The sequence below is a fragment of the Armigeres subalbatus genome, chromosome 1, assembly GCF_024139115.2.
Source record: "Armigeres subalbatus isolate Guangzhou_Male chromosome 1, GZ_Asu_2, whole genome shotgun sequence".
NCBI lineage: Eukaryota > Metazoa > Arthropoda > Insecta > Diptera > Culicidae > Armigeres > Armigeres subalbatus.
The window spans coordinates 42310855-42334796 of NC_085139.1; the positions used below are offsets into that span (position 1 = coordinate 42310855).

At 44.1% G+C, this 23942-nt stretch overlaps 1 protein-coding gene across 1 annotated transcript in view; it reads right to left on the minus strand.

Moving 5' to 3' along the window:
- Window positions 1-4108: 4108 nt before the first annotated feature.
- Window positions 4109-23942, minus strand: part of LOC134224737 (unconventional myosin heavy chain 6) — a 236132-nt gene continuing 216298 nt past the window's right edge. Inside the window, exons 8-16 of the mRNA XM_062704271.1 lie at window positions 20002-20872; window positions 19567-19929; window positions 19276-19505; window positions 18487-18664; window positions 17480-18434; window positions 16913-17419; window positions 16532-16833; window positions 16026-16469; window positions 4109-6396 (exon numbers count right to left, since the gene is read on the minus strand). Of these exons, the coding sequence (XP_062560255.1) occupies window positions 6070-6396; window positions 16026-16469; window positions 16532-16833; window positions 16913-17419; window positions 17480-18434; window positions 18487-18664; window positions 19276-19505; window positions 19567-19929; window positions 20002-20872 (4177 nt within the window). The 3' untranslated portion in view covers window positions 4109-6069. The remainder of the gene's footprint in view (window positions 6397-16025; window positions 16470-16531; window positions 16834-16912; window positions 17420-17479; window positions 18435-18486; window positions 18665-19275; window positions 19506-19566; window positions 19930-20001; window positions 20873-23942) is intronic.

Here is a 23942-nt window from a genome sequence, read left to right on the forward strand (position 1 = left end):
GTCCTCACACATATCGGGCTGTGGCACGTGGCCCTTACATGAACGGTTCGACTTCTCATAGAACTTTCGTGCGTTATTAGCGCGGTACAGTTGCTCCGTCTCTTCACGGTCTCGATCTTCTTGCTGGCGCTTTTTCTTCCGAAAAATCGAGTTTGGTCTGTTCTGCGTCCGTTTGTATCGTGCCTCGTTCGCCCTCGTGAGATGTTGCAGCAATCTCGCCCATGCTGCATTCTTCTCCTCAACTAATTGCACACATTCGCCGTCATACCAGTCGTTTCTCTGATCCGGGGGCACCGTGCCTAGTTCAGCGGTTGCGGTGCTTCCAATGGCGGATCGAATATCTCTCCGAATATCGGCGGACGACTCCGACGCGTTTTGTACACTGTCGAGAGTTTTGAGTGTAGGCATACTGCAACGAGGTAGTGGTCGGATTCAATATTCGCACTGCAGTAAGTGCGAACGTTCGTGATGTCGGAGAAGAATTTGCCGTCGATTAGACGACGACGTGGTCGGATATTCTTGCAGGGGAAGAAAGTGCTTCGGACTTTTCCGCAAGAGGCTACAAAGTTTATGCATCGTTGGCCGTTGTCGTTCGATGCGGAATGCAGACTATCCGGTCCTACGGCTGCTCTATACATTTCCTCCCTCCCTACCGGAGCGTTCATGTCGTCGATGACGATTTTGACGTCTACTCCAGCTGTGCATAGAACGGTTCTTTCTCGTCGTCGGGTCTCCCTTCGTGTGGGCAGTGCACGTTGATGATGCTATAGTTGAAGAAACGGCCTTAAAAGTTCAGCTTGCACATCCTTGCGTTGATTGGCTGCCACTCAATAACGCGTTGGCGCCCAGCACTATGAAGCCGGTTCCCACAGCTTTGGTAGAAGGTAGCCGCTCGATGCCCGCTTTTCCACATTTTCTGTCCTGTCCAGCAGATTTCCTGCAGCGCTACGACGTCGAAGCAACCTGTCGCACTTAGGTCGTTGCCGATTGTACCGAGTCGTATTATCTTCAATATCGTTCGTAATGGTTGTTTTTAAAGGTGGCTTATTGAGCCTGCGTAAGCCTCCTGTCTCATCGAAGGGCCGTCGTGTCAGGTCTGTTCAGCGTCTCATCTAACACCAAGACTTGGGCTAGGCTGGGAACAGTTTTCATAGTGATGGGCGATATGCAAAGGCGCGTGATCGGGTGGTGGCCGATAAATGAGAGAATGTGCAGGTTGAGGATCGAAAGCCGGTTCTTCGACTTCAGCATAATCAACGTCCATAGCCCACACTCCGGAAGCACTAATGATAATAAGGACGCATTCTACGCGCAGCTGGAACGTGAGTGCGACGTCAAAATCCCCAGTAAACCACATATCGTATAACAAACAGCAAATAAAGTCGCATGCATTTGCGTCCATCAAAAATCTGAATCGCATTGTATATCAAACTTTGTCAGATTATTGTCAAAGGATGTTGTATTGAATGCATCGTATACGATAAGTTTTACCGTAGTGAAAATCAATCGTAATTGTGTAAATAAAAACTCGTAATGACTTATACTCCTTGCAATATCCTATATGAGTGCGAATGAATGCCTATGCGAATCGTAATACAATCGAAACCACTTCAGTCCAAACGGCTTGTTGACGTTTCAAGCAGTTGTAAAGATATAAATTGTGTAGTTTATGTTGGACAAAAATCCGAATCAGTTCAAGATGTGCAGTATGGTGCAGTGGTAGAGTATCCGCCTGCAAATCCAAAGATCGCATGTTCGAGACTTGGTGCTGGTAAGATTTTTTTTTATTTTTCACATTTTTATGTAAAATCGTAATACTGTTCTCAAGATGTCGGAAAAAATCGTATGATAAAACTCGTACGTACCTATATCGCCTCCACTTTGGTACGTATATAGCCAATCTGTGCATTATATACGATTAAGTTGGTTCTTATATAATAGCCTATATCAAGAGATATAGGTACCAAAATGTTGACTGGGTCATCATTGGCTATTTGCTGCTGGAATACAGTTAAAGCAGCCGTTAACGACGCGGCGGAGAACAACGGCAGGTATGTGGGACGAAGTCGACGGAACGATTGGTTCGACGAAGAGTGCACACAGATTTTGGAGGAGAAGGACGCAGCGCGGGCGGTCGCGCAGAACGTGGACCACTATAGACGGTAGCGGAGACAGTAGACCCGCCTTTCTCAGGGGAAGAAACGCCGGAAGAAACACGCAAGTTTTATCAGAAGCTTAACGCATTCCTCGTGCCACGAGCCGAGATCTGCCGGGATAAGGATGGGAGCATCTTGAAGGACGAACGTGTGGTGATCGAAAGGTGGAAGCAGAACTGCAAGGAACACTTGAATGACGATGAAAGTACAGGCAATGAAAGTCAAGGCAGCGGAGGAGATGACTACGTCAGTTTAGTGAACGATGGAAGCCAACCAGCCGTGCGGTTGGGTTTCATGGAAGTTATAGATGCCATCCAACAGCTAAAGACCAACAAAGCAGCTGGTAAAGATGGTATCGGAGCTGAGCTCATCAAGATGGACCCGGAAAAGCTGGCCACTTGCCTGCATAAACTGATTGTCATAATCTGGAAAACTGAACAGCTACCGGAAAGTGGAACGAAGGGGTCATATGCTTCATCTACAAGAAAGACGACTAGCTGGAGTGTGAGAGCTTTCGAGCAATCACCATTTCTAATGCCGCCTACAAAGTGATATCTCAGATCATCTTCCGTCGTCTATCGCCAATAGTGAATGAGATCGTGGGAAGTTATTAAACTTCAAAACTGCCGTGATTATCAGGTCCTAATGTACCATCTGTTCATTGATTTCAAGGCGGCATACGACAGTATAGACCGCGTAGAGCTTTGGAACACTCCAGTTCGCTCGAATAGCGCTGGGGACTAAGACAAGGACTTTCGTGCCTGGTGTTAAACATTGAGCTAGACGGTACGACTTTCAACAGATCCAGTCAATTTATTGTTTTGCACATTGGTCCAGGTAGCAGACAAAATGGTAATAAGTATTTCAAGCCGAAAATTGCAGAGATGAAAAAAAAACTGTTCTACAAAGTTATTCCTAATGGTACGGGGCTTATTGGGGTTTTCATAAAAATTAGGGTGGGGCACATTTTAAAAAACTTTTTTTATTTGCAGAGATACGAGTATACAGTGTTCCGCAAAGTTTCAACTCAGCAAGTTTCCAAGAATTTTGCCAAAAAAAAATATTTATCTAGCTCTTAAATTGACCGATTTTGATAAATTTCCCCAAGATTACTTAGGGTGACCCTTAAAAAAGCAGTTTTTTGCTCTACTTGTTTTGTTTTTCTAATTTCTCAGCAAAGTGGAGTTCAGACCACTTTCAAAGCCTCGTAGGGCGCAACTTTTCATGTAATAAGCGTTGCCATATCTCATGCGGATCAAAAGTTGTTAAGGGTTTTCTTCAGAAAAAGTAACGTAGAATTAATGAGTTTCGAAGAGTTACGTCGTGGCGTTGGCATTTTTTTTTTTGCTGTGTGATTTGCTTTTAGATGACCCACCTTTTGCACCTTTTGGATGAAGCCAATGGAGTAAGTTATAAAAACGTAACTCAGTCTCAGGCTGGTTTCGAAGCTGTCGATGTGAATCTCTATTTGGAGCATTGATTGATTAGGAAAGAATTTGGTGGATTTGCTGAGCCCTCTGACTCTGTATAAAGATGAGATTTTGAAATGCCAAACGCAATGAAATCAAATCTCTGTACAAAAACGAATTTATAACACAGTTAGTGGCCTTGTTGTTTTCTAATTTATGTGCAGTGCCCAATAGTCTCATCTCAATTTGCCCAACTATTATGGGGTGAATCGTTTAATTTCCAAAAAGATTCCTTAATTTGCTCCATCACACTAGTTGTTTGCCATTCTCTTAAACTTATTTATTGAATGTGTCCAACCAACATTGATTTTAGATTTTTTTTAAGAAGACGAAGAAGAGAAGTTGCATGCAATCCATTCTTAGCTTTTCGAAACAGGGACCATAACACCACCAGAACACCTCAATCTGAGCGCACTCATCTGTACATACATATTTTCAAATGGAGTCAAAGGGAGATTTCGGATGAGAAAGTTACTCCTAGAGTTTAAATTTCTTCAATAAACCTTGATTTATCTTTGTTATGGGAGACAGAATCGCCAACTGTTCGACCGCAACTCTGTAGATATTTTCTGCTAATGGCTTCAAATCGGAATCACCGTCCAAGTTCACGTCAATTCACAATATACCATTATAAAGATGTTTTCTTATTTAATGTTTTGTATCTGAAAGATTTCATTTTTCGAAAGGTCTGCAATTCCTCCGATTTGGAGCCTCTAGCGTACCTATGCATTGAGTTCTTAGTAGATTTTTTTTCTATAGTTCTCCGTATAAGAACAGACAAGGGAATTAGGAAAGAATATAACTCACTCCTCATTTGGTAGCAATTCACTAGAAATTATGTCTGTTGCAACGCCCTTATCAATTATTCTTGACTAGTGAAATTTTGTGTCCGTTTACTTTTAACATCTGCGTTGGCGCGATTGTTTTAAATCCGCCATTGTATTTGATTAGTTCTTTTTTACTTTTTTATTTTCTGTGTTCTATTTACTTTCCGATAGTGCTTTATTAAGGGATTAGGCTTTTTTCGGTTTTGCTCGATAACATTTTACTTGTAACTATTTAATAATCATTTTCAACCATTTTCAATAGTTTTGTATGCATAGACTTTCAATATATTTTTTTTGTTTCTCAATTTATTTTACCCTACTTGGTAAGATTTGATAAATAAAATTATGAACTCATCTCGATCTGAAGTAAACCTGAAAAATCCTTATGCAAGTTTATTGATTAAAAGCGGGGTTTCGTGTAGCTTTGTTTTTAAAAGATTCTATCTGTAGGTTTCGTAAGTTAGTATCGTTAGTGTATGAGTAATCGGAAGAAAACCTATTATGGCCGATATCGTTATACAAATAAATAATCTTTTATAAATAAATTACATTCGTACATAGAAATAATTATCGCTACGCTTAAATTATTAGAGGGTAATTAGGTAGTAGATAGTTACGCGAAAAGTTATTTCAAAAGAGACTTCTGCGTATATCAATACATTGACAGTAAATCAACACAGCATATCACACGACTTTTCTTTGAAAATTAGAAAACAATCATAAAAGGAAAATAGCTATAGGTAGATCATTAAATTTTCCTAGTAATGGCCTGAGTCCCAAACAATTCGTGAAACAGTTTGACAGTAGAATTGTTGTGAAAAAATAATATAATAAATAGAGAACGATAGACACGTCGATCGAAACTAAAACGAAGGCAGTATATTGCGCAGATGTGTTTTGTGCTTATGTGGTAAGGATTGTGAAAGGCGCTTCTGAATTCTGTATACGTTATAACAAGCCCATTAGAATCGGAACCTATTTTTGTCAACTTACTAAATAGGAAGAGTATTTCTATTGATCTGAAGAGTGTGAGCAAATTGCGTACGATTATTTCGACTAAATGAGATCATTGAAGCGCACAGTGGAATACGGTAGCGGGAGGAGATTCTACTACGTGGTGTGAATGCTTTTGGTTTTGGTCGCTTCGCTCAGGTAACTGAAACTACGGTATTTTCCATAATGGTTCAAACATTTCAACGACGCAACGAAAATCAAAATTTATGACAATAATCTCCTTTGGGTTTTCTATACAAGCTTTGATTATTGTAGCTGGACTCCTGATAACTGATGGTTAGTTTTGGTTATATTTTGATTTCATGGGATATTTTGATATTGATTCGTAGGTAGAAAACTTTGATTTCCATGCGTCTTGACTGAGATCTAAACCACATTCACCGATTTACTTGTCAATGGTTCCTGAAACTTGTTTTTCCTAAAATGATTATCAAACCCTTCTTGCTCAACTTTTTGTAACTTTTTTGTCAGTCTCTCATACATACAGTTATTGTGATCTTTCCGTATTTAATGCAACATTGTCCCTTCGTGTGTGTTTTTCAATTACTACAACTGATATCTACGCTAATACTCTGTAACATTGCCTACCGTGATTGGCCTACCTTAACTTGGTTGCGGTGCAACAAGAGCGGCTCCGCCGGACTGCCGCAGTATCGCCATAGAAGAGGGTCTCGATTGACCACCCTGGCCTTGTCCGGTTTTTCTGTGATCCTGCTGTTGCTGCAACAGTGCCTGTTGTTGCTGTTGCTGCACATGCAGCTGCTGTTGCTGCTGTGGAGTGAGATTCTGATGGGGTGGCGGAAGCGGTTGGTTGTGTGGTGGAACCTGAGGCGCTGGTGATCCCGACCCTGTCTCCTTTTGAGATTCATCGTTCAACTGCGACTGGATGACTTCCATATACTCGCGAATCAAGTTGGCAATTTGGAAGGCCTGGAAATAGTTGAGTGCTGGATAGATCATTTTTGTTCTGTATAGTTATAGAAAATGTAGTATATGAAATTGATCATGAATATCGTATACACGTAAGTTCGACGTCGTAGCGCTGCAGGAAGTCTAATGGACAGGACAGAAAGTGTGGAAAAGCGGGCATCGAGCTGCTATCTTCCACCAAAGCTGTGGTACCACCAACTTCAAAGTGCTGGGCAAGATGCGCCAACGCGTGATTGGGTGGTAGCCAATCAACGCAAAGATGCGCAAGCTGAGGATGAAAGGCCGACATCGACGACATGAACGCTCAGGTAGGTATGGTACAAATGTATAGACTGGTCATCGGATCGGATAATCTGCATACCGTATTGACCGACAACGGCCAACGATGCCTAAACTTTGCAGCCTCCCACGGAATGCTAGTCCGAAGCACTTTCTCTCCCTGCAAGAAAGCCAAATAGAAATCATCTTACCAAGAAACGGAAAATTTCATCGATCCCGTTCTGATCGACGGTAAATTCTTCCGACATTACGAATGCCGCACTGTAATGCGAATATTGAATCTGACCAGTACCTCGTTGCAGTAAGCCTGCGTTCAAAACTCTCGACGGTGTACAACACGCGTCAAAGTCGTTAGCCGCGGCTAAACATTGAGCGGCTACAAGACGGTAGACTAGCCCAATACTACGCACAGCAGCGGGAAGTGTCATTCCCAACGGAAAAGCAGCTAGGCGCAGCTTCTCTTTAAGATCGCTGGAGACATATTCGATCTGCCAATGGGAACTTCTTACGAATAAGGGTGAGGTGATCCAAAGGTGGCGGCAGCACTACGAAGAGCACCTAAATGGCGTTGTAGCGGATAACGGTGGCGGCATGGTAATAAACCTGGGAACACGCGCATGTCTTTCGGCTTCAGATCTCCAAGAAATCCAGGAGGAAAATGGCCGGCTGAAAAACAACAAAGCCCCTGGATTTGACCAACTACCAGGAGCGCTATTAAAATACGGTGGTGAGGCAATGGCTAGATTGCTACACTGGGCAATTACCAAAGTTTGGGAAGATGAGGTTCTGCCGCATGACTGGATGGAAGACGTCGTGTGTTTCATCTACAAAAAGGGCAATAAGCTGAATTGTAGCAACAACCGCGCAATCACATTGCTGGACGCCTCCTACAAGGTACTCTACCAAATTTTATGCCCCCGACTAACACCAATTGCAAGAGAGTTCGTGAGGCAGTACCTGTCCACTCTGTTCTCCTACAGCACCGGTTCTCAACCTTTTTCTTAAGAGGAATTTTTGCATTAATTGGGGTACCCCCTATTTTTATAGCCGCAATGGAATTAAATGGAACTAATGAGATATATGAAAAATGGACCAGAGTACTAAAGGGATATATGGCTCTCCATCCAAAAAGTTGTTTGTCCTATCCACAAAGTAGAATTTTTTGTTATTCCGCGAATCTTTCCAATTTAAATTAGGTTTATACATCAAACTTCCAAGCCTTTCTTCTTCTTCTTATTGGCATTACATCCCCACATTGGGTCAGAGCTGCCTCGCAGCTTAGTGTTCATTAAGCACTTCCACAGTTATTAACTGCGAGGTTTCTAAGCCAGGTTACCATTTTTGCATTCGTATATAATGAGGCTAGCACGATGATACTTTTATGCCCAGGAAAGTCGTGACAATTTCCAATCCGAAAATTGCCTAGGCCGGCATCGGGAATCGAACCCGGCAGCCCTTACTTTGCACCGTTCAATGTGGAAAAACGATCCATAAAAAATGAAAAACGATCCATAAATAACATCTGAATGTTCCATAAAACGCTACCATAAATCCATAAAATAGTTCGAGAGATTCCATAAAGAATATTTTTATGATCCATAAAACTTTGAAAAATGATCCATAAAAACTATATATTGATCCATAAAATTTCAAATTTGCGCATTTTATATCCTGATGATGATCCATAATTTCAGCCATATGATCCATAATTTTGGTCATATGATCCATAATTTTGATAATGTGATCCATAATGCTTGGAAAGAAGAATGAAACTATAATAATTGATCCACACATTTTATAAAATCTATGGATCTTTTATCAAAATTTATGGATCATATCACCAAAACTATGGATCATTTGAACAAAGTTATGGATCAAATGGCCAGAATTATGGATCATATGACTAAAATTATGGATCATATTACTGAAATTATGGATCATCATCACGATAAAAAAAGGAACATTCAGATGTTATTTATGGATCGTTTTTAAGTTTTTTATGGATCCGTCTTTAGCGTTTATATGCAAAAGTATGTTTTGCCATCGAACCCAGCCACCCTCAGCATGGTCTTGATTTGTAGTCGCGCGTCTTACCGCACGGCTAAGAAGGGCCCCTTTCCAAGCCTTTGGTAAAAAAAATGCTTCTGAAGATCTTGAAAGGAGGCTTCCAAGCCTCTTAAAAAGGATTACGAGTCTCTTGAAATGAGGCTTCCAAACTTCTTGAAAGGAGCTTCCGAGCCTCTTAAAAAGAAGACTTCTGAGACTCTTAGAGAAAGGCCTCTGAACCATGTTTGAGAATCGTGAAAGAAGGCTTCCAAGCCTCTTAAAAGGAGCTTACGAGTCTCAAGAAAAGGGGCTTCCGAACTTCTTAAAAGGGACTTTCAACCCTCTTGAAATGATGAGTCCGGGCCTCTTGAAAGAAGGCTTCTGAGAACCTTGAAAAAAGGCTTCCAAGCTTCTTCAAAAGAGGCTTCCGACTAACATCTAAAAGATTCGGAGGGAGGCCTAGAGGCTTTTAAAAAGAGGCTTTCGAAGAAGGGGCTTACTAGTATCTTGAAATGAGGTTTCCAAGCTTCTTGAAAGGGGCTCCCGAGCCTCTTGAAAGAAGGCTTCTGAGACTACTGAAAGAAGGCTTTCGAGCCTCTTGAAAGGAAGCCTCTGAACCATTTGGAAGGAGGTCTATAAGGCTGTTGAAAGGAGGTTTCCGAATCTCTCGAAAGTAGGCTTCCGATCCTCATTGAAGAGAAGCATCCGAGCCTCTTAAAGTAGGCTTCTTAGCCTCTTGGAAGGAGGCACTCGACCCCCTTGAAAGAAGGCTTCCCAACCTCTTAGGAGGCTTTTAAGTCTCCTGAAAGGTGGCCTATGAGCCTCTTGAAAGGTAGCTTCTAAGCTTCTTGAAGCCAGATTCTCATGCCTCTTGAAAGGAGGCATCGAAACCTCTTGAAAGGCCTTTTAAAAACTGGCTTTTACATTAGAGGACTCCTAACCTTTAGTTTCTAGAGTTTAGTTTGGAAGCATATACATTTTCTTTTCTTGATCAGATAGATTTAAATTTTACATTAAATATCTTGGCTGTACATATTAGAGTGGGGCGCAGTTGTATGGAACAACGCAAACTTCGTCCGATTAAGTGAGATCAAGGTTTTTCTGAATCGTTTTGGGACCCCAATCAACTGTGCAAAATATGGGCTCGATTGGTTGCGACCTCGCATGCCGCATCGCGTTTTAAATTTACATGTAGATTAATATGGGAAAACGTACTTTTCTACATTTTTGCTATTAGCGGCTTCAATTTATCATCAAACACGTGAGTCAATACGTTAGCATATAGTCTGGAAGATGCCGGAAGACTTTGCCGAAGAAGGTATGTAGCTGGGAGGTCTACAAAAAAATTATTACGCTTCGAAAATTGATTGTTCAAGCCATATGCAAGAAATCAATGTTTCTGCCAGCACTACCGGACGACCTATGGTTATCGAAGGGCAAATCCCATCTTCCTTCTTGTCGGATTTTTTTTTCTTTGTGAAATGATTCCGGATAGCTCCATTAGCTCTGAAGCCCTATAAGATCAATTATTTTAAAATGACACTCAGTTAAAGTATTGGTCTACGTAGTTCGGCAGTGCTGGCAGAATAAACGATTTTTGCATATGGTTTGAACACTCAATCTTCGAAGCGTTATAACTTTTTTCGTGGACGTTCCAGCAACGTGCCTGCTTCAGCAAAATTTTTCGGCATCCTTTGGATTATACTTTCAGGCAATGTGCCACTTGGTTTACGATGAACTGAAACCTCTAGTAGTAGAAATGCAAAAATATACGTTCTCCCATACTTATTTCCATACAAACTTCAAACGCGATGCGGAAAGCGAGGAAGCAACCAATCTGTCCCAAATGCTGTACAGTTGTTCAGGGCCCAGAATGGCTTCGAAAAACCATTGATTTGTAAAAATGACCATGACGCCCCACTCTAGTACATATGCACAGCACATGTTTCGAAATGAAAAAATTGATATGAAATTTACGAAAACGAATCCACGTGTCCCAAGACTCGAACTCTCAACCTCCTACTCTCAAGATAAGCGTGGTAACCCGTACGCAATGTTACAAATCACGATTACGGGAAAATAGGGACGAACTTTGTAAATTTAATTTTGGATCTCTAACGGTCAATTTTTATTTTTATTTTTATTTTTATTTGGAATTTTTATTGGATGATTTATCTGAGTGCCGAGTGGGTGTCGAGCTCCGTCGAGGACGCCCATCTTCGGCGTCCAGGAAACGTAACTCAACCAGGCCGACATCCTCGTGACCTCTCCGAAATACCGCCGAAAAAGTCAAGTTTATGCTACATTCGTCAATCGCCGTGACGCGACCCCGTTCAAGCCTCCCACCTCGCCTACCTGCTAGCTCCGGTGGAAAACACCCGAAACCGGTCAAGTCCCCGCAAGTTCCCGGAGTTCTCCCCGGCGGCCACATTCGACGATCGCCAAAATGCCTATTCCCGCCGCTTACATCGATGCCGATCCGCCCCGTTGTCAATTGGCGGAAACCCAGGAAGAACTCGTGTATGAAGCTGAACAGACAAATGAAGTGCCGACTGCCAGTGAGTAATTTGCGTGAGTTAGGTTCCCGAGATCCGAAAACTCTCTTACGTCCGTACGCCCTGAGACCCGGAACCCCACAAGAGGTCTTGAGCACCCACTCCAAAGACTGCCGTTGGCTCAAGACCAGCAGTCTGGGGTTTGCTGCCGGTCTTCCTCCGAAACCGAGCTTTGTGGTTCCGGGGTCAAAAAAAAAAGGTCTTATAACAACAAGACCACTTAAAAAAATGATTTACGTACGGCCGAGTTAACGAATAATATGCAATTAATTGTTTACATTAAAGATTTTCAAACCATTTTGATTAGCTAAACTTTGATTTACTGATCCCCATGCATATTATGTACGACACACAGTCTTAGATTCAAAAGTAAAATAATTATCAGTACTTTATCAATGAGTTTTTATTGGAATTGTAATGCATCCGCCATTATGCATTTTTGTCCAAGGTACCCCCTAAGGCCACCGAAGGTACCCCCAGGGGTACATGTACCCCAGGTTGAGAACCACTGGACCTACAGGTCATGGGCCTAAAAGTGGGCTTCCAGGAAGCCATCAGTGCTCGTAAAGTTTTTCAGCGGGGATACAGTCGCCACAGTTTATTCGACGGTTGTATTCAACTCGGTTTGCGGAGCAGCGCGGCTGTGGTGGTGTGCGTGTGTTTTCGAGTCGACTTGAGCGTGCGCGTTTCGGTTGCTGACGTGTTCGAGGCTGGCAGATTTTTTTTTCTCTCGAGTAAAAGGTTTTCGTTCTGGTATCGAGTGACACCAATAGAAGAAGAATATGTCTGAGAAATTTCTGTTCGCTCGTAAACAACCAGAATTTCCCCGTGTGGAAACCGCGCATGGACAGGTTTTTGAAACGCGAAGAACTGTGGAAGGTGATAAAAGACGACGAGCCAAATCCGGTCACGAGGAATATTGGACAAATTGAGGTAGGGCCTCAGGATAATCACCCAGAAAGTAGGCCGAAGCCACAGCGACCTCAGTTTCCAGTTGGTAGTTGGCACCTAAACCATGATCGCAACAATGTCCCGTTTAAAAAAATTGGTGATGGGGAAACAATTTAATGTTTTATCGACTGCAATAGCAGTTCTAGCCGGTGACGAAAAAGCGCTAGCCATGATTGTCCTGGGTGTGGAGGACAGCAAGCTGAATTTAGTGTGCGGTGCTACGTCGGCAGTGGAAGCGTGGAATAAATTAGAAGATTTCCACGAAAAGACGTCGATGAGGTCAAGAGTGTCCTTGCTTGGTCGTATATGCAGCACATAGGCACAAGGTGCTTTTAATAAGCTGGCCTGCGCGAGTCAGTAAATGGAAATGCCTCTCAAAATCGCTACCACTCTGGAAGGCAGACTAGACAAATTAAAAATTCCGACTAGAAAGAAAATGGGTTTTGCCCTCTGACAATTACAGGTTGTCCGGTAGTGCTGGCAGAAACATTGATTTCTTACATATGGTTAAAACACTCAATTTTCGAAACGTAATAACATTTTTTGTACATCTTCCAGCTGCGTACCTTCTTCGGCAGTCTTTCGGCAATTTTCAGGCTATATGCTAACGTATTGAATCACGTGATTGATGATAAATTGAAGCCGCTAAGAGCAAAAATGTAAAAAAGTACGTTTTTCCATAGTAATCTCCAGGTAAACTTAAAACGCGATGCGGCATGCGAGATCGCAACCAATCGAACCCATATTTTGCACAGTTGATTGGGGTCCCAAAACGATTCAAAAAACCTTGATTTCACTTGATCTGACGAAGTTTGCGTTTTTCCATACAACTGCGCCCCACTCTAATACATATGTATACGGCCCAATAGCAAACGTGAAGTTGTTGTTCGTGGATTTTTGCAGTGATAGGAAAACCTACTGTTTCCTTAACACGGATACAAACGAAATCACTATTAGTTGCGATGCTAGGTTGGTGGAGATTCAGAAGGAGATTCTTACGCCAGACGGCCGCCGGCCGAAAAGCACTTCGTCGAGGTAGATGGAAAATGCAGTCAGTCAAAAAAGCAGCCAAAACCTGAAAACCCAAAACGGCTAGGAGACCACGAAAATTCCGAAGAGAAGGTTTTCTTCGACTGGGATGATGAACACGAACATCCCAACCAAACGGTAGCGACAGAACGAAAGCGGAGCACCCAAGGCGTGTTCCCAAAGCGGTTGGAAGACTACGTCGTCAACGCAGCGCGCATTGCTTGCACAGAAGGAGCCAGCAACCTATGACGAAGCAGTATCTGGAGCGCAGCAAGACTTATGGAAGGAAGCGATGAAGGAATAGTACCGGTTGCTGATTAAAAACCGAACGTGGAAGCAGCCCGCTGGTCGTACTCCAATAAGCTGCAAGTGGATGTATAAGAAGGAGCTAGTCGCGAGAGGCGTCTCGCAGAGATTCGGAATCGATTAGGACGCCGTCTTTGCTCCAGTGGCGACTCAGACAACTTTAAGGATTCTCCCAACTGTCGTCGGACAAAAGAAGGTGCATGTGAAGCCACTTTGACGTGAAGAGTGCCTACCTCCACGGAAGGCTTAAGGAGGAGGTGTATATGCAACAGCCAAAAGGATTATGTTGTTCCTGGAAAGAAGAGATTCGTGTGTCGGCTCAAACGGAGCCTGTACGGCCTCAAACAGGTCGCAAGCGTATGGAATGAGACGATCAGTGCGATGTTACGAGAGCTTGGATTCACGCAGTCAGTGTCAGATCCGTGCCTCAATGTGAAGATATTATCCGGTGGTGTATTCGTCAAGGTCTTTGCAAAACGGGTTTGCCTACAGGACGCCAAAGATTCGAGCATTCCGCTCGACCCTGGATACTACCGCAGCCAGCTGAACAGTCGACCCCTGGATTTGAACGAGTGCTATCATAATCTGGTTGGAGCGCTTCTTTATATCGCGGTGAACAAAAGGCCGGATATAGCCGCAAGTGTGTACTCAATCAGGCAGATCAGCAGCCCCACGGAGACCGACCGGGTCGAATTGAAACGTGTCATGCGTTACCTGTTGAAGACCGTTAGCTACAAGCTGAAGCTGTCATCCACGGTGGACGAGCAGTAAGTTTTAGTCAGGTATTGCAACGCAGATTTGAGCGGAGATGCATCGGATCGGTAGTCGAATTCCGGCTATCTGTTTCAACTGGGGAAGGCTACAATTTGCTGGGAAAGCCGAAAGTAAAAGAGTGTATCTTTGTCCAGCATGGAGGCCGTATAAATTTGTCGGAAGCGTGCCGTGAATTAGTTGGGTTGAGACAACTGCTGGAGGAAATAGGGGAAAATCAACTGAAGTCAACCACCATTCTGGAGGATAATCGATTATGTAGAAACGGAACGCAAATCGAGGAGGTTCAAGCATATCGACACTAGGCTGCACTACACGAACGACCTGGTCGATAAAGATGTGGCACGGTGAAGCAGCAGCGATTCGTGGAAACAATGGGGCTGCTGGTCAGTGCCGATGGCTGGACTAAACCAGTTCCGTGACGTCGAGGAGGAGTGTCAGCTATAAAGTAGGGGCAACGTTCATTATAACGCCGTCTCTGCACCGCATTGCTGGCAACAACATTCTAAACTTACAAGTAACATCATTTCAGTATGTACCCAATTCGAGCAAAATAAAGGCATTCAAAAGTATCGGTCTCACGCGTGTTCTTCACCGAAACGCATTGTCCGGTGTCTTCCGGAGTTCCGCTGGCCTGTTGGGAGTCCGTATTTCGTCGGTCGGTCCGCTCTGTTGTCAGACCGTACCAGGCGGGATTTATGAGCAAACGCTCTACCACGGACCAGGTGTTCGCCATACGTCAAGTATTGCAGAAATGCCGTGCATAAAACGTGCCCACATATAATACAATCGATCGGGACCAGCTATGCACGAACACGGATTTCCAGAAAAACTGATACGGTTGATCAAAGCGGGATCGGGTGATGTTCGTAGTTCGAGTTTCAGGGGCATTCTCGAGTCCCTTCGAAACGCGCAGAGGGTGACGGAAAGGTGATGCTCTTTCGTGCCTGCTATTCAACACCGCTTTGGAGAAAGAAACCCGAATGCCAGGGATTGACCTGAGTGGAACGATTTTCAGATACTCCGTTCAGCTATTTGGTTTCCCCGACGACATAGATATTATGGCACGTAACTTTGAGAAGATGAAGAAAGCCTAGATCAGACATCAACACATCGAAGATGATGTACATGATAGGAAGAGACTCAAGAGAGGACAATGTAAGCCACCCACGAGTTTATATCGGTGGTAACGAAATCGATGTGGTTGAAGAATTCGTGTATATGGGCTCACTGGTGACCTTCAATACCGGCAGAGAAATTCGGAGACGCATCATGGCGGTAAATCGTACGTACTTTGGACTCCGCAAAACGCTCTGTTTGAATAGAGTTCGCCGCCGTATCAAACTGACTATCTACAAAACGCTCTTTAGATCGGTAGTTCTCTACGGACACGAGGCCTAAGCGATGCTCGTGGAGGACCAACGCGCACTTGGAGAAAGTGCTGCGTACTTTCTATGATGGGGTGCAGATGGCGGACGGTACGTAGAAGAGACGAATGAACCACGAGTTAATCGATGTCTCCAAGAGAACCATAATTACTACTTGGGTTGTATCTCAAATCACGAGTAGTTAAATTTATTTCACATTTTCCAAACAATCATTTGGGTTGCTTTAACTTAAATTATCAGGAAAATTAATAAATCTATTCTGAAAAATAAAATGCACCAAACCTTATCTCTACTATACACTCACCTGTGCCGTCGTCAGTATAACCTTCGACTGTTTCTTGTCCGACCCGGTGATGATCATCAGGCAGTTCATGTTAGGCGAGAACGACAGAATCGACTGGTACTCGTACGTGCACAGCGTGTTGCGCGATCGGTGCTCTAGCAGGTGCAGCCCCTTCTGATCCACCGCCAGCCACAGTATCCGAGGCCAGTTGGAAGTAAACGATTGCATCACATCAAAGATGGTCGCCTTGTGCAGGGGCCAGCTTTGAATCAGATTGAGGAAGGACTTCTTCGCCTCCGCTGAAGTCATTCCTCGCAAGCTTTGGTGATGCATGGCCACTCCCTCGTGGGGGATGTTCGGTACGAAGCGTGGCGGTAGACAGTGGGCTGCTATCGAACGGTAGTCCTGAACTACGTCCGTGCAATCACCCAACTCGAGCTGACCTTGCAGAGCCGTCAACATGATCTACGGAGAGTAAAAACATTTATTATTTTCAAATCACTGAAACATACTTCATGATGTCTCACCGCTTCCATTTCAGAAATTGGGAACCGCTCGGTCCTTAAACCGTGCAGTACTTGATGGTACAGCAGTTCCTTCTCTACCGGATCCTCAAGGTTCATGTACTGATCGCAGAAAAGATGCTTTTTGAATAGGAAAAGATGATGCTGCCTTCGACAAGCCGGCGGAAGACTCGAGTTTTGATTCTGCTGAACGGCTTGTGCAGCCGCCGTTCGGTATTTCTCCCATTTCGACATCACGTCCGCCACCTTCTCGTCCGGGAGCAAAGCACGTTCGGAAGCACCTAGCACTTCGTAGATGGCGTAGCCTACGCGAGATGAATGAATTGGAAGCAATGGTAAGGAGTTCTGGTGATGCTACTGGAAAACCCTAAAAGATCAACTCACCTTGTGCATTTTCTTGTAATCCTATCTTCTTTTTGACAATTTCCATGACCTCCCGAGACGTCGAGCTCGGATGGAACTCCACCGAATGGTATTGTCCGTCCATGAAATGGAACCTAGCGTAGATTGGCCTTCGATTGATTGTACAGACTATCTCTTCCCGACTCGGAGGCCATTGGCGGCGGCGGGTTCCCTGCGTTTTGAAGAAACATTTCTCGGCGAACCGAGCATACTTGCCTTCCTCGCTAATAAAGTCGCTAGCACAACGTTTCAAATGACCTATCAAATATTTTCTAACTACTTTCTGCGGGGGGAGAATTACGCTACACGCCAACGATAGCAAAGCCCAGTGCCTCAAGTTAACACGAGAGTTAGGATCCGGATGATCGGTAGTTTGCTTAATCAGTTGCAGATAGAGTTCGTTCAGTAGGGATTCCTTCCGCATACATCGATCCATGATCGATTGAATCAATGTAATGTGTTCGTCTTCTGCCCGTTGCACCGTTTCACCTGGAACAAAACGGTTACGAAAATTTTACAATATTTACTTGAACAAGTTGTAGTTCTTACCGTTCTGACCAAGACCAGCGTAGGTCAAAATCGAGTTGAACACCTGCACCATAGACTGTTCTTCTTGATCTGGTAACTTACTCATACTCTGAGGTAGAGCCTGCCGACTGAAAGCCCAGTACCCATGGGGGAAGCCCTTATAAGTTTCTCCGTGATCGTGCGCCGAACTACCGTGTTCAGCACGGAGTTTCTCCAGCCGGTGCTTCGAAAGCCGACGTAGTGTGTTCCTTAAAAAGCCACCGCTAGGGTCTTGCGGCTTTCGGAGGATTTCTGCATCCACCAGGTGTCGCCGGCATACAACCACATTGTGATGCAGTCTGACGCGATCTTCGTTGGTGATCCCCTTACTTTTCTTAACGGGGACTTCGTTTTCTGTGATCCAGTTCGACAACGCCGGGAAGTAAGACACGATCAAAGACCCGATCTCGTTTTTCTGCGACGTTTCGAACACGAAGCATCGCTGCTGATCTGTGGTATTGTTTGTGTTTGTATGGCGGTTCAAGCTGATCGTAATGAAGCTATCGCTTGGATCGAGCATGATCGACTCAATATCGCTGTAACGGAACTCGTGCAGCACAAATTTATCATCCGTTTTAATCAGGATGATGCCTTCGCAGTTTACGCCGAGGATCAAACTGTTTCCGTAGCTCCAATAGCCCCGATACGATACAGCAAACATTGTGGTACCGTACAGCGGATACTGCATCACACAAGAAAGATACAAGACCTTAGCGGTAAGTTCGGTACGTCCAGCGCCGTATTGACGATGTGCTTGGGCCAGAATGGGAACCCAGAACTGTTCCTCCCGGGATTTGCTCACACGTTCTGGTAGATAACTGCCCACATCTGAGTAGTACTCTGGTTTGGGTTGGTTTGAAGGATCACCAAGGGCGACCTGAGCTTGTAAGCCAGCTAGCTGCAGGGCGACCTTCTCCGAAACTGGAAAGTCGTCACACTAAAAAGATTTTTGGTAATTTTGTTCTTCAGTAAGGAGTAATGAATCTTACCTTCACGACGGCGTAAACGGCCTGTGCGTACAGCATATTGACCTCAACTGGGTCCTGCGACAGTTCACGGGTGCTCTTGAACAGTCTTTTCTTGAAGACGAATCGGTTCTCACCCGAGCCCAAAGTTGTCGCATTTTTGCGCAGTGTTGAACTTCCAGCGTGAATCTTCGTTTGTTTACTGTAAGAAAGATTGGATGTCTCCTTGATCAGCTTGGTTTACCAGATGGTTAACAAATCTATGCTAGAACTTTGATCAATCTGCATTCAAATGCAGTTCATTGCAAGATGTGCCCTGTCAAGTCTTGTAGTGCTTCGTAAAGTCTTCGCTACATAGTTCTTCCGGTAGTTTGAGGTATAGGAAGATTCGATAGGCCCGACGGTTGACCTTTTTGACGATATTGGTCTGATGACAGTCACGATCACGTCCGCTGAAAAAGTCGTATTTTCGAAGTTATGAATGACGATCTTCGGAAGAATGTAATTCCACGGCAAACCCTTCGTCCGATGAAACACACCGCCTTTCCACAGAACACCGCGATTTGTCAGAGCGCACTCGATGATGTTTGTACAAAATGAGGTTATTATTGGATGTCCTTAGTTTCACTTTCTGCCACAAGGTCTTAAATGCTACGAATTCTTTGAACTTTGATCTATTTACAGATAAAGTCTAGCTTTCAAACACATTTATCGTCATTTTGTTAGTTAGGTCAAACTCATACCATTAGTCTCTCTAATACTCAAATTTCCATTTCAAAAAAAGCAAACTATGAAATAATTAGAGATACTCACGATTCCCATGCGGCGATAATATCGTAAAGATAATCGTGTGACTTGACGTGTTCCTCTCCGTCCGGACGAGACTGATAGATGGCCCAGCCCTCTATATTACACAAGCCCAATTTCTCGGCTAGTTTGGCAACAGCGTCACTTGCCGTATCCGTGGGATGCACATCTATGGCCTTGGTACGGCCATCCAAGAAGAAGAACCGACACACAATCGTTCCCAGACGTCGCATGGCCTGCCAATTGAAGAAAATCGTGTAAAATGAAAAACTGGCAACACTGAATACCTTCACTTACCGCAACTTCAACACTGGATGGAGCATACTGACGACAACGAACTTTAGTGTTTTTACAATTATCCAAGCACCATTGTACGTACTGTCTTAATTTACCCTCCAGAGACTCCAGGTTCTTTTTCAGGAAACTTACGAAGTATCGGAATAATAGCTTACTGGGCTGGAACGCCACAATAGTTAGGCAAAGTAGAAGCCATACCCGGTCGGTCCAATCGACGCTCGGATTATTCGTTGATTGGCGCATGCATTGCACAAAAATTTCATCTCGCAGTTCTTCCCGTTCGATTCCCTGTCCGATGATGAATTGAATGACCTGCAGTTCTTTCTCGTTGCTCAGTTCCCCACGGATATATTTGCACAAATCCTATCGATCATAAAATATAACAATAACTTTAGAATCAGTTACGACCTTCGATGTTGTACAAATGTAACTCACCCTGAAAATATTGCACGCAATAGTCACGTTCTCCGGATCGTACATATGGATGTGCGACGATGGAATCGTATTGCCACGGTAGTACGTGATCATTTCATACTTCGGTACCATGTCGACCGACTTGCGTCCTTTTCGTGTCAAGGTCGCCATGATGGTTCCTTCCGGTGATCGTTCATGAGTATTGTAGTAGCTTTCGGCGAACTCCAGGATGTCGTAGTACACATCATCCCTCAGCAATTCCTTCTCCCGTTCAGTTATGTCCATCTGCTGCATCTCCTGTAGTTTCTTCTCCACTCGGTACTTACGACGTTGCTCACGCTCGGCCAATGGATGACCCCCACCGGTAGAAGAGGCTCGCGAACTCGGTCGGCTGTGTTTCGGCGATGATGGACTCATCGGTCCACCTGAACCTCGTTGAACCGGGCTGGCTGACCGGATCACAGCTGGACTCTTTGGTCGGAGCTTGTGAGCCCCGTTTTCCAGGTGCTGCGGCTGGTGGATCACTCCGTGGGCATGTGGAGGCGGTGGAGGCGCATGGTTGTTATGCTGCTGCTGCTGTTGAAGCTGGTGCTGTAAGGTGAGCTGATGCGCTGCTACCTGCTGCTGATGTTGTTGCTGGAGCTGTTGCTGAAGTGAAGGCGGCGCCTGGCCGGGTTGATGCTGCGGGACCGGTGGAACTTTGTCCGGGGCTTCGGGCGGTGGGGGAAGCTCTTTGAGATGAATGACGGCTTCGTAGATGGGTTCCTCCTTGCGGTGGATGTGGTGCTGATCCAATGCGGACGGAATCGGCATAGAGTTTGGCAGTGAACTGTTGTTGTTTTCCGTTGGGATCGGTGGCGGTGGCATCGTTGGTTCCGGTAGGGATGGGACTCTGGAAGAAAATAATTCAATGAGGCATTGGTTATATTTTTTTATGTTATGGATTGATCACTTCTGCAATCATTCATACAAAATATTAACTGTGGCAGCATTTGAAAATAGTTCTCCGGCGGTACGAGATAAAGTAATACATATAATGCTCCAATTGATTGGGAAACTATTTCGATTGCCTGTAAGAAATTCTTCTAAATTGCAGTGAAAAATATTTCTGAATTTCTATTGGAAATTCTGTTGAACTTCCTACAACTTTGAATCAAATTATTTTCCAAATTTTCATCATAAATTCCTCAAAATGACCAAGGAATATTCTGATTATGAGCATGAGCATGATGATCGTGTATTTCTTAGTTGCTACTCCGTGATCGGCCAGAACAATAGCAATTGCACAGGGAACCAATGAATGGAAGCATGGGATTGGCTCTCCAACCTTACTGTGCACAGTCCGAGAGCTCTAGTATTTTGGATGGTTGATAACGGCGCTGGCTACGTTCTCACGGTAATTGGGGATGGGAAGGAATTCTCGGGTACTTATTCAAAAGGACGTATGTGATTTTGTAAACAAAGATTCAAACGTCGATTTGTCCAATCTGATGGCACTCCCATGCATACCAATACCACCAACAGGTAGCCGAAGGCTTCCTCTACCTGTCTGTGGTGATGATTTGCGTGGGAGTGCTATCAGATTGGACAAATTGACGTTTGAATCTTTGTTTACAAAATCACATACGTCCTTTTGAATAAGTACCCGAGAATTGATGGTGCAGTCACTCGCCCACTGCAAGCCTAGAACACCCCTGTATTCGCCACGAGTTTCTGCAGAATTTTATTGGAATCTGGAGTTTGGTTTTAAGGCAGAGGTTCGTCTTGGTTAAGGAATTCTTACAGCTACCTGCTAGTACTAATTAAGTTTTAGGTATAGCGATAGAAGATGGAAACGGTATGAAGCCAATTTCCAGTTCTAGCGATTGCTAGAACATGAGAAATATATGAAAAGATACAAAGTAGGAGGAATGAAACGGGCCTGGGATTGAACCTACGACCTCCTGCGTATTAGGCAGAAGCGGTAGCCATATGACCAGCAAGCCCTCAAAATGATCAAGGAAAATTCTTTTGATTTTTTACTACATTTCAATGGGAATTTCACGATAATTTATTCTGGATCTCGAAGAGAAAATTTTCAGAATATTCGAAGAGAGAGAGAGAAAACTTCTTCGGATTTTTCGAGGGAAATTCTTTTAAATTTGAAAAGGATTTTTTTCTGAATTTATCATGAAGAGGCGCCATTCAAAAACAAGTATTATGTCGCTGATTATTTAAAAAGCGCTGACAAGGACGAGAAGGAGGCCATTCATATAGCGTTGGAGATTGCAGACTCAATGCTGAGGTTCACAAAAAAGCAAGCTTCCACATACGCAACTGGGAACCCAATTGATTCTCAGTTTAAGAAACTATCGGTGAAGTAAATCCAGTCTCCGTAAGAATCCTTTCGATGGACAGTCAGAGTGGTTTCTAGTGGGTGCTTGAACTGTCGTGGCTGTCACCATGGAGGAAAAGGATTTATCTCAGATCAAAAACTGTCCCGTTATTTTGGGGATCAAAATTGATACGAGGAAATATCGCCCGTCAGCGACGTAGCGTGCGGTTGGCCAGGTTGGCTCTCGCCAAAGGCGCCAGCGTTCAGGGGGTGCCAAAAACAGTGATCCACTTCTTCCAGTTCCTTTAAACCACAGCATGCCAGATTTTGATTTTTGTTATTCGTTCAAGTCCAATGAATTATTGGCAGTGGCTGATTTGCTACTCGCCGCTTCCACTTCCAGGCGCTATCGTATATGCGCAAATAGCCAGCGAAAGTTAACCGCAAGAAATTTGTATGGCGAAAGACATCTAACGCGGGTTTTCTCAAAATTAGGAACTTTTCATGAAAAACTATTTTGTACCGGTTATGTAGGAGGGTGTCCGCTACTACGCCCACCAAATATTATTTCGATGAAGGTGCTTAATTTTGAGAAATCGAGCCTTAGATGCCTTTCGCCATACTGATTTCAGAAAGTTAACTCCTTGTGTGCCGCTGTAAGCACGCTCAAAGCAGGCGATTCATTGCGATTCCGAACATTTATCCTAATTCAGAACTAATCATCAACCCAACTAGGACAAATGGTGATTCCAATCCATCCAAAGAATTACTCCAGAGTTGAATTTCCTTGGTCCGAATAGGTCCCATGGGGATTCCGGCTTTCAATCAACCCACTTCAAAGTAGGTTTTTGACGTAGGACTTACGTCTTTCTTTACTATACTGGGTGTCATTTAGATTTTTTGGAAATCGAGAGCGTTACGCTGGAAGGGAAGATTTTGAACGCTACTAGCGCCTTTATCTTTCGATGGATTTTTAAGGTTTATATATCAATCGAATCAGACACTCTCCACCAATTTGCCTTTTTCATTGAAACTTAAGATTATTAACGATAAGCTATTGAAAATTTCAATTCTTGTCAAAGCCAGTAAAAATTTCATATGTAACCAATCCCGTGCATTCCTAACACGGACATCAGAATGCGGTATGTCACGGGCCTCCGGGTCTACCGGACGATTTTCTTTGTGTATAAAAGAAGCAGTGCCTGCCGTGTGCGAGTCATTACAATTTGTGACAGCAGCGCGTACTGACGTGCTTTTTGCTCGCGCATTTTTCGTTTGGTTCGTTCGTTCGCTGTTTACCTACACAGCGACAGCATGCAGTCACCAGCGGTAGAACTGCTAGTGGGTCTGCGAATATGCATGAAAGAAGTGGGCGCATTTTTTTGTCATTCTGAGCTTGATGATGGTCAGATGCAGTGGTGTCGGTTGCGATGGATGCAATCGCACATAGCATCGCTCGGAGTTCACGGGTGGAGGCCGATGATGGCTGAGGCGAACTCCAAGTCCTACGTCTACTCGCGATTATGTTGAAAACATTACCCATTGCTCGTTTTTTTATTATTAGACTAGGTCCGATGTGGAATTTTTTTGATCTATCAGGCCCAGTAGTTGTTCCAAATCATCGTCAGCTCCACGCTAGACCGATGCT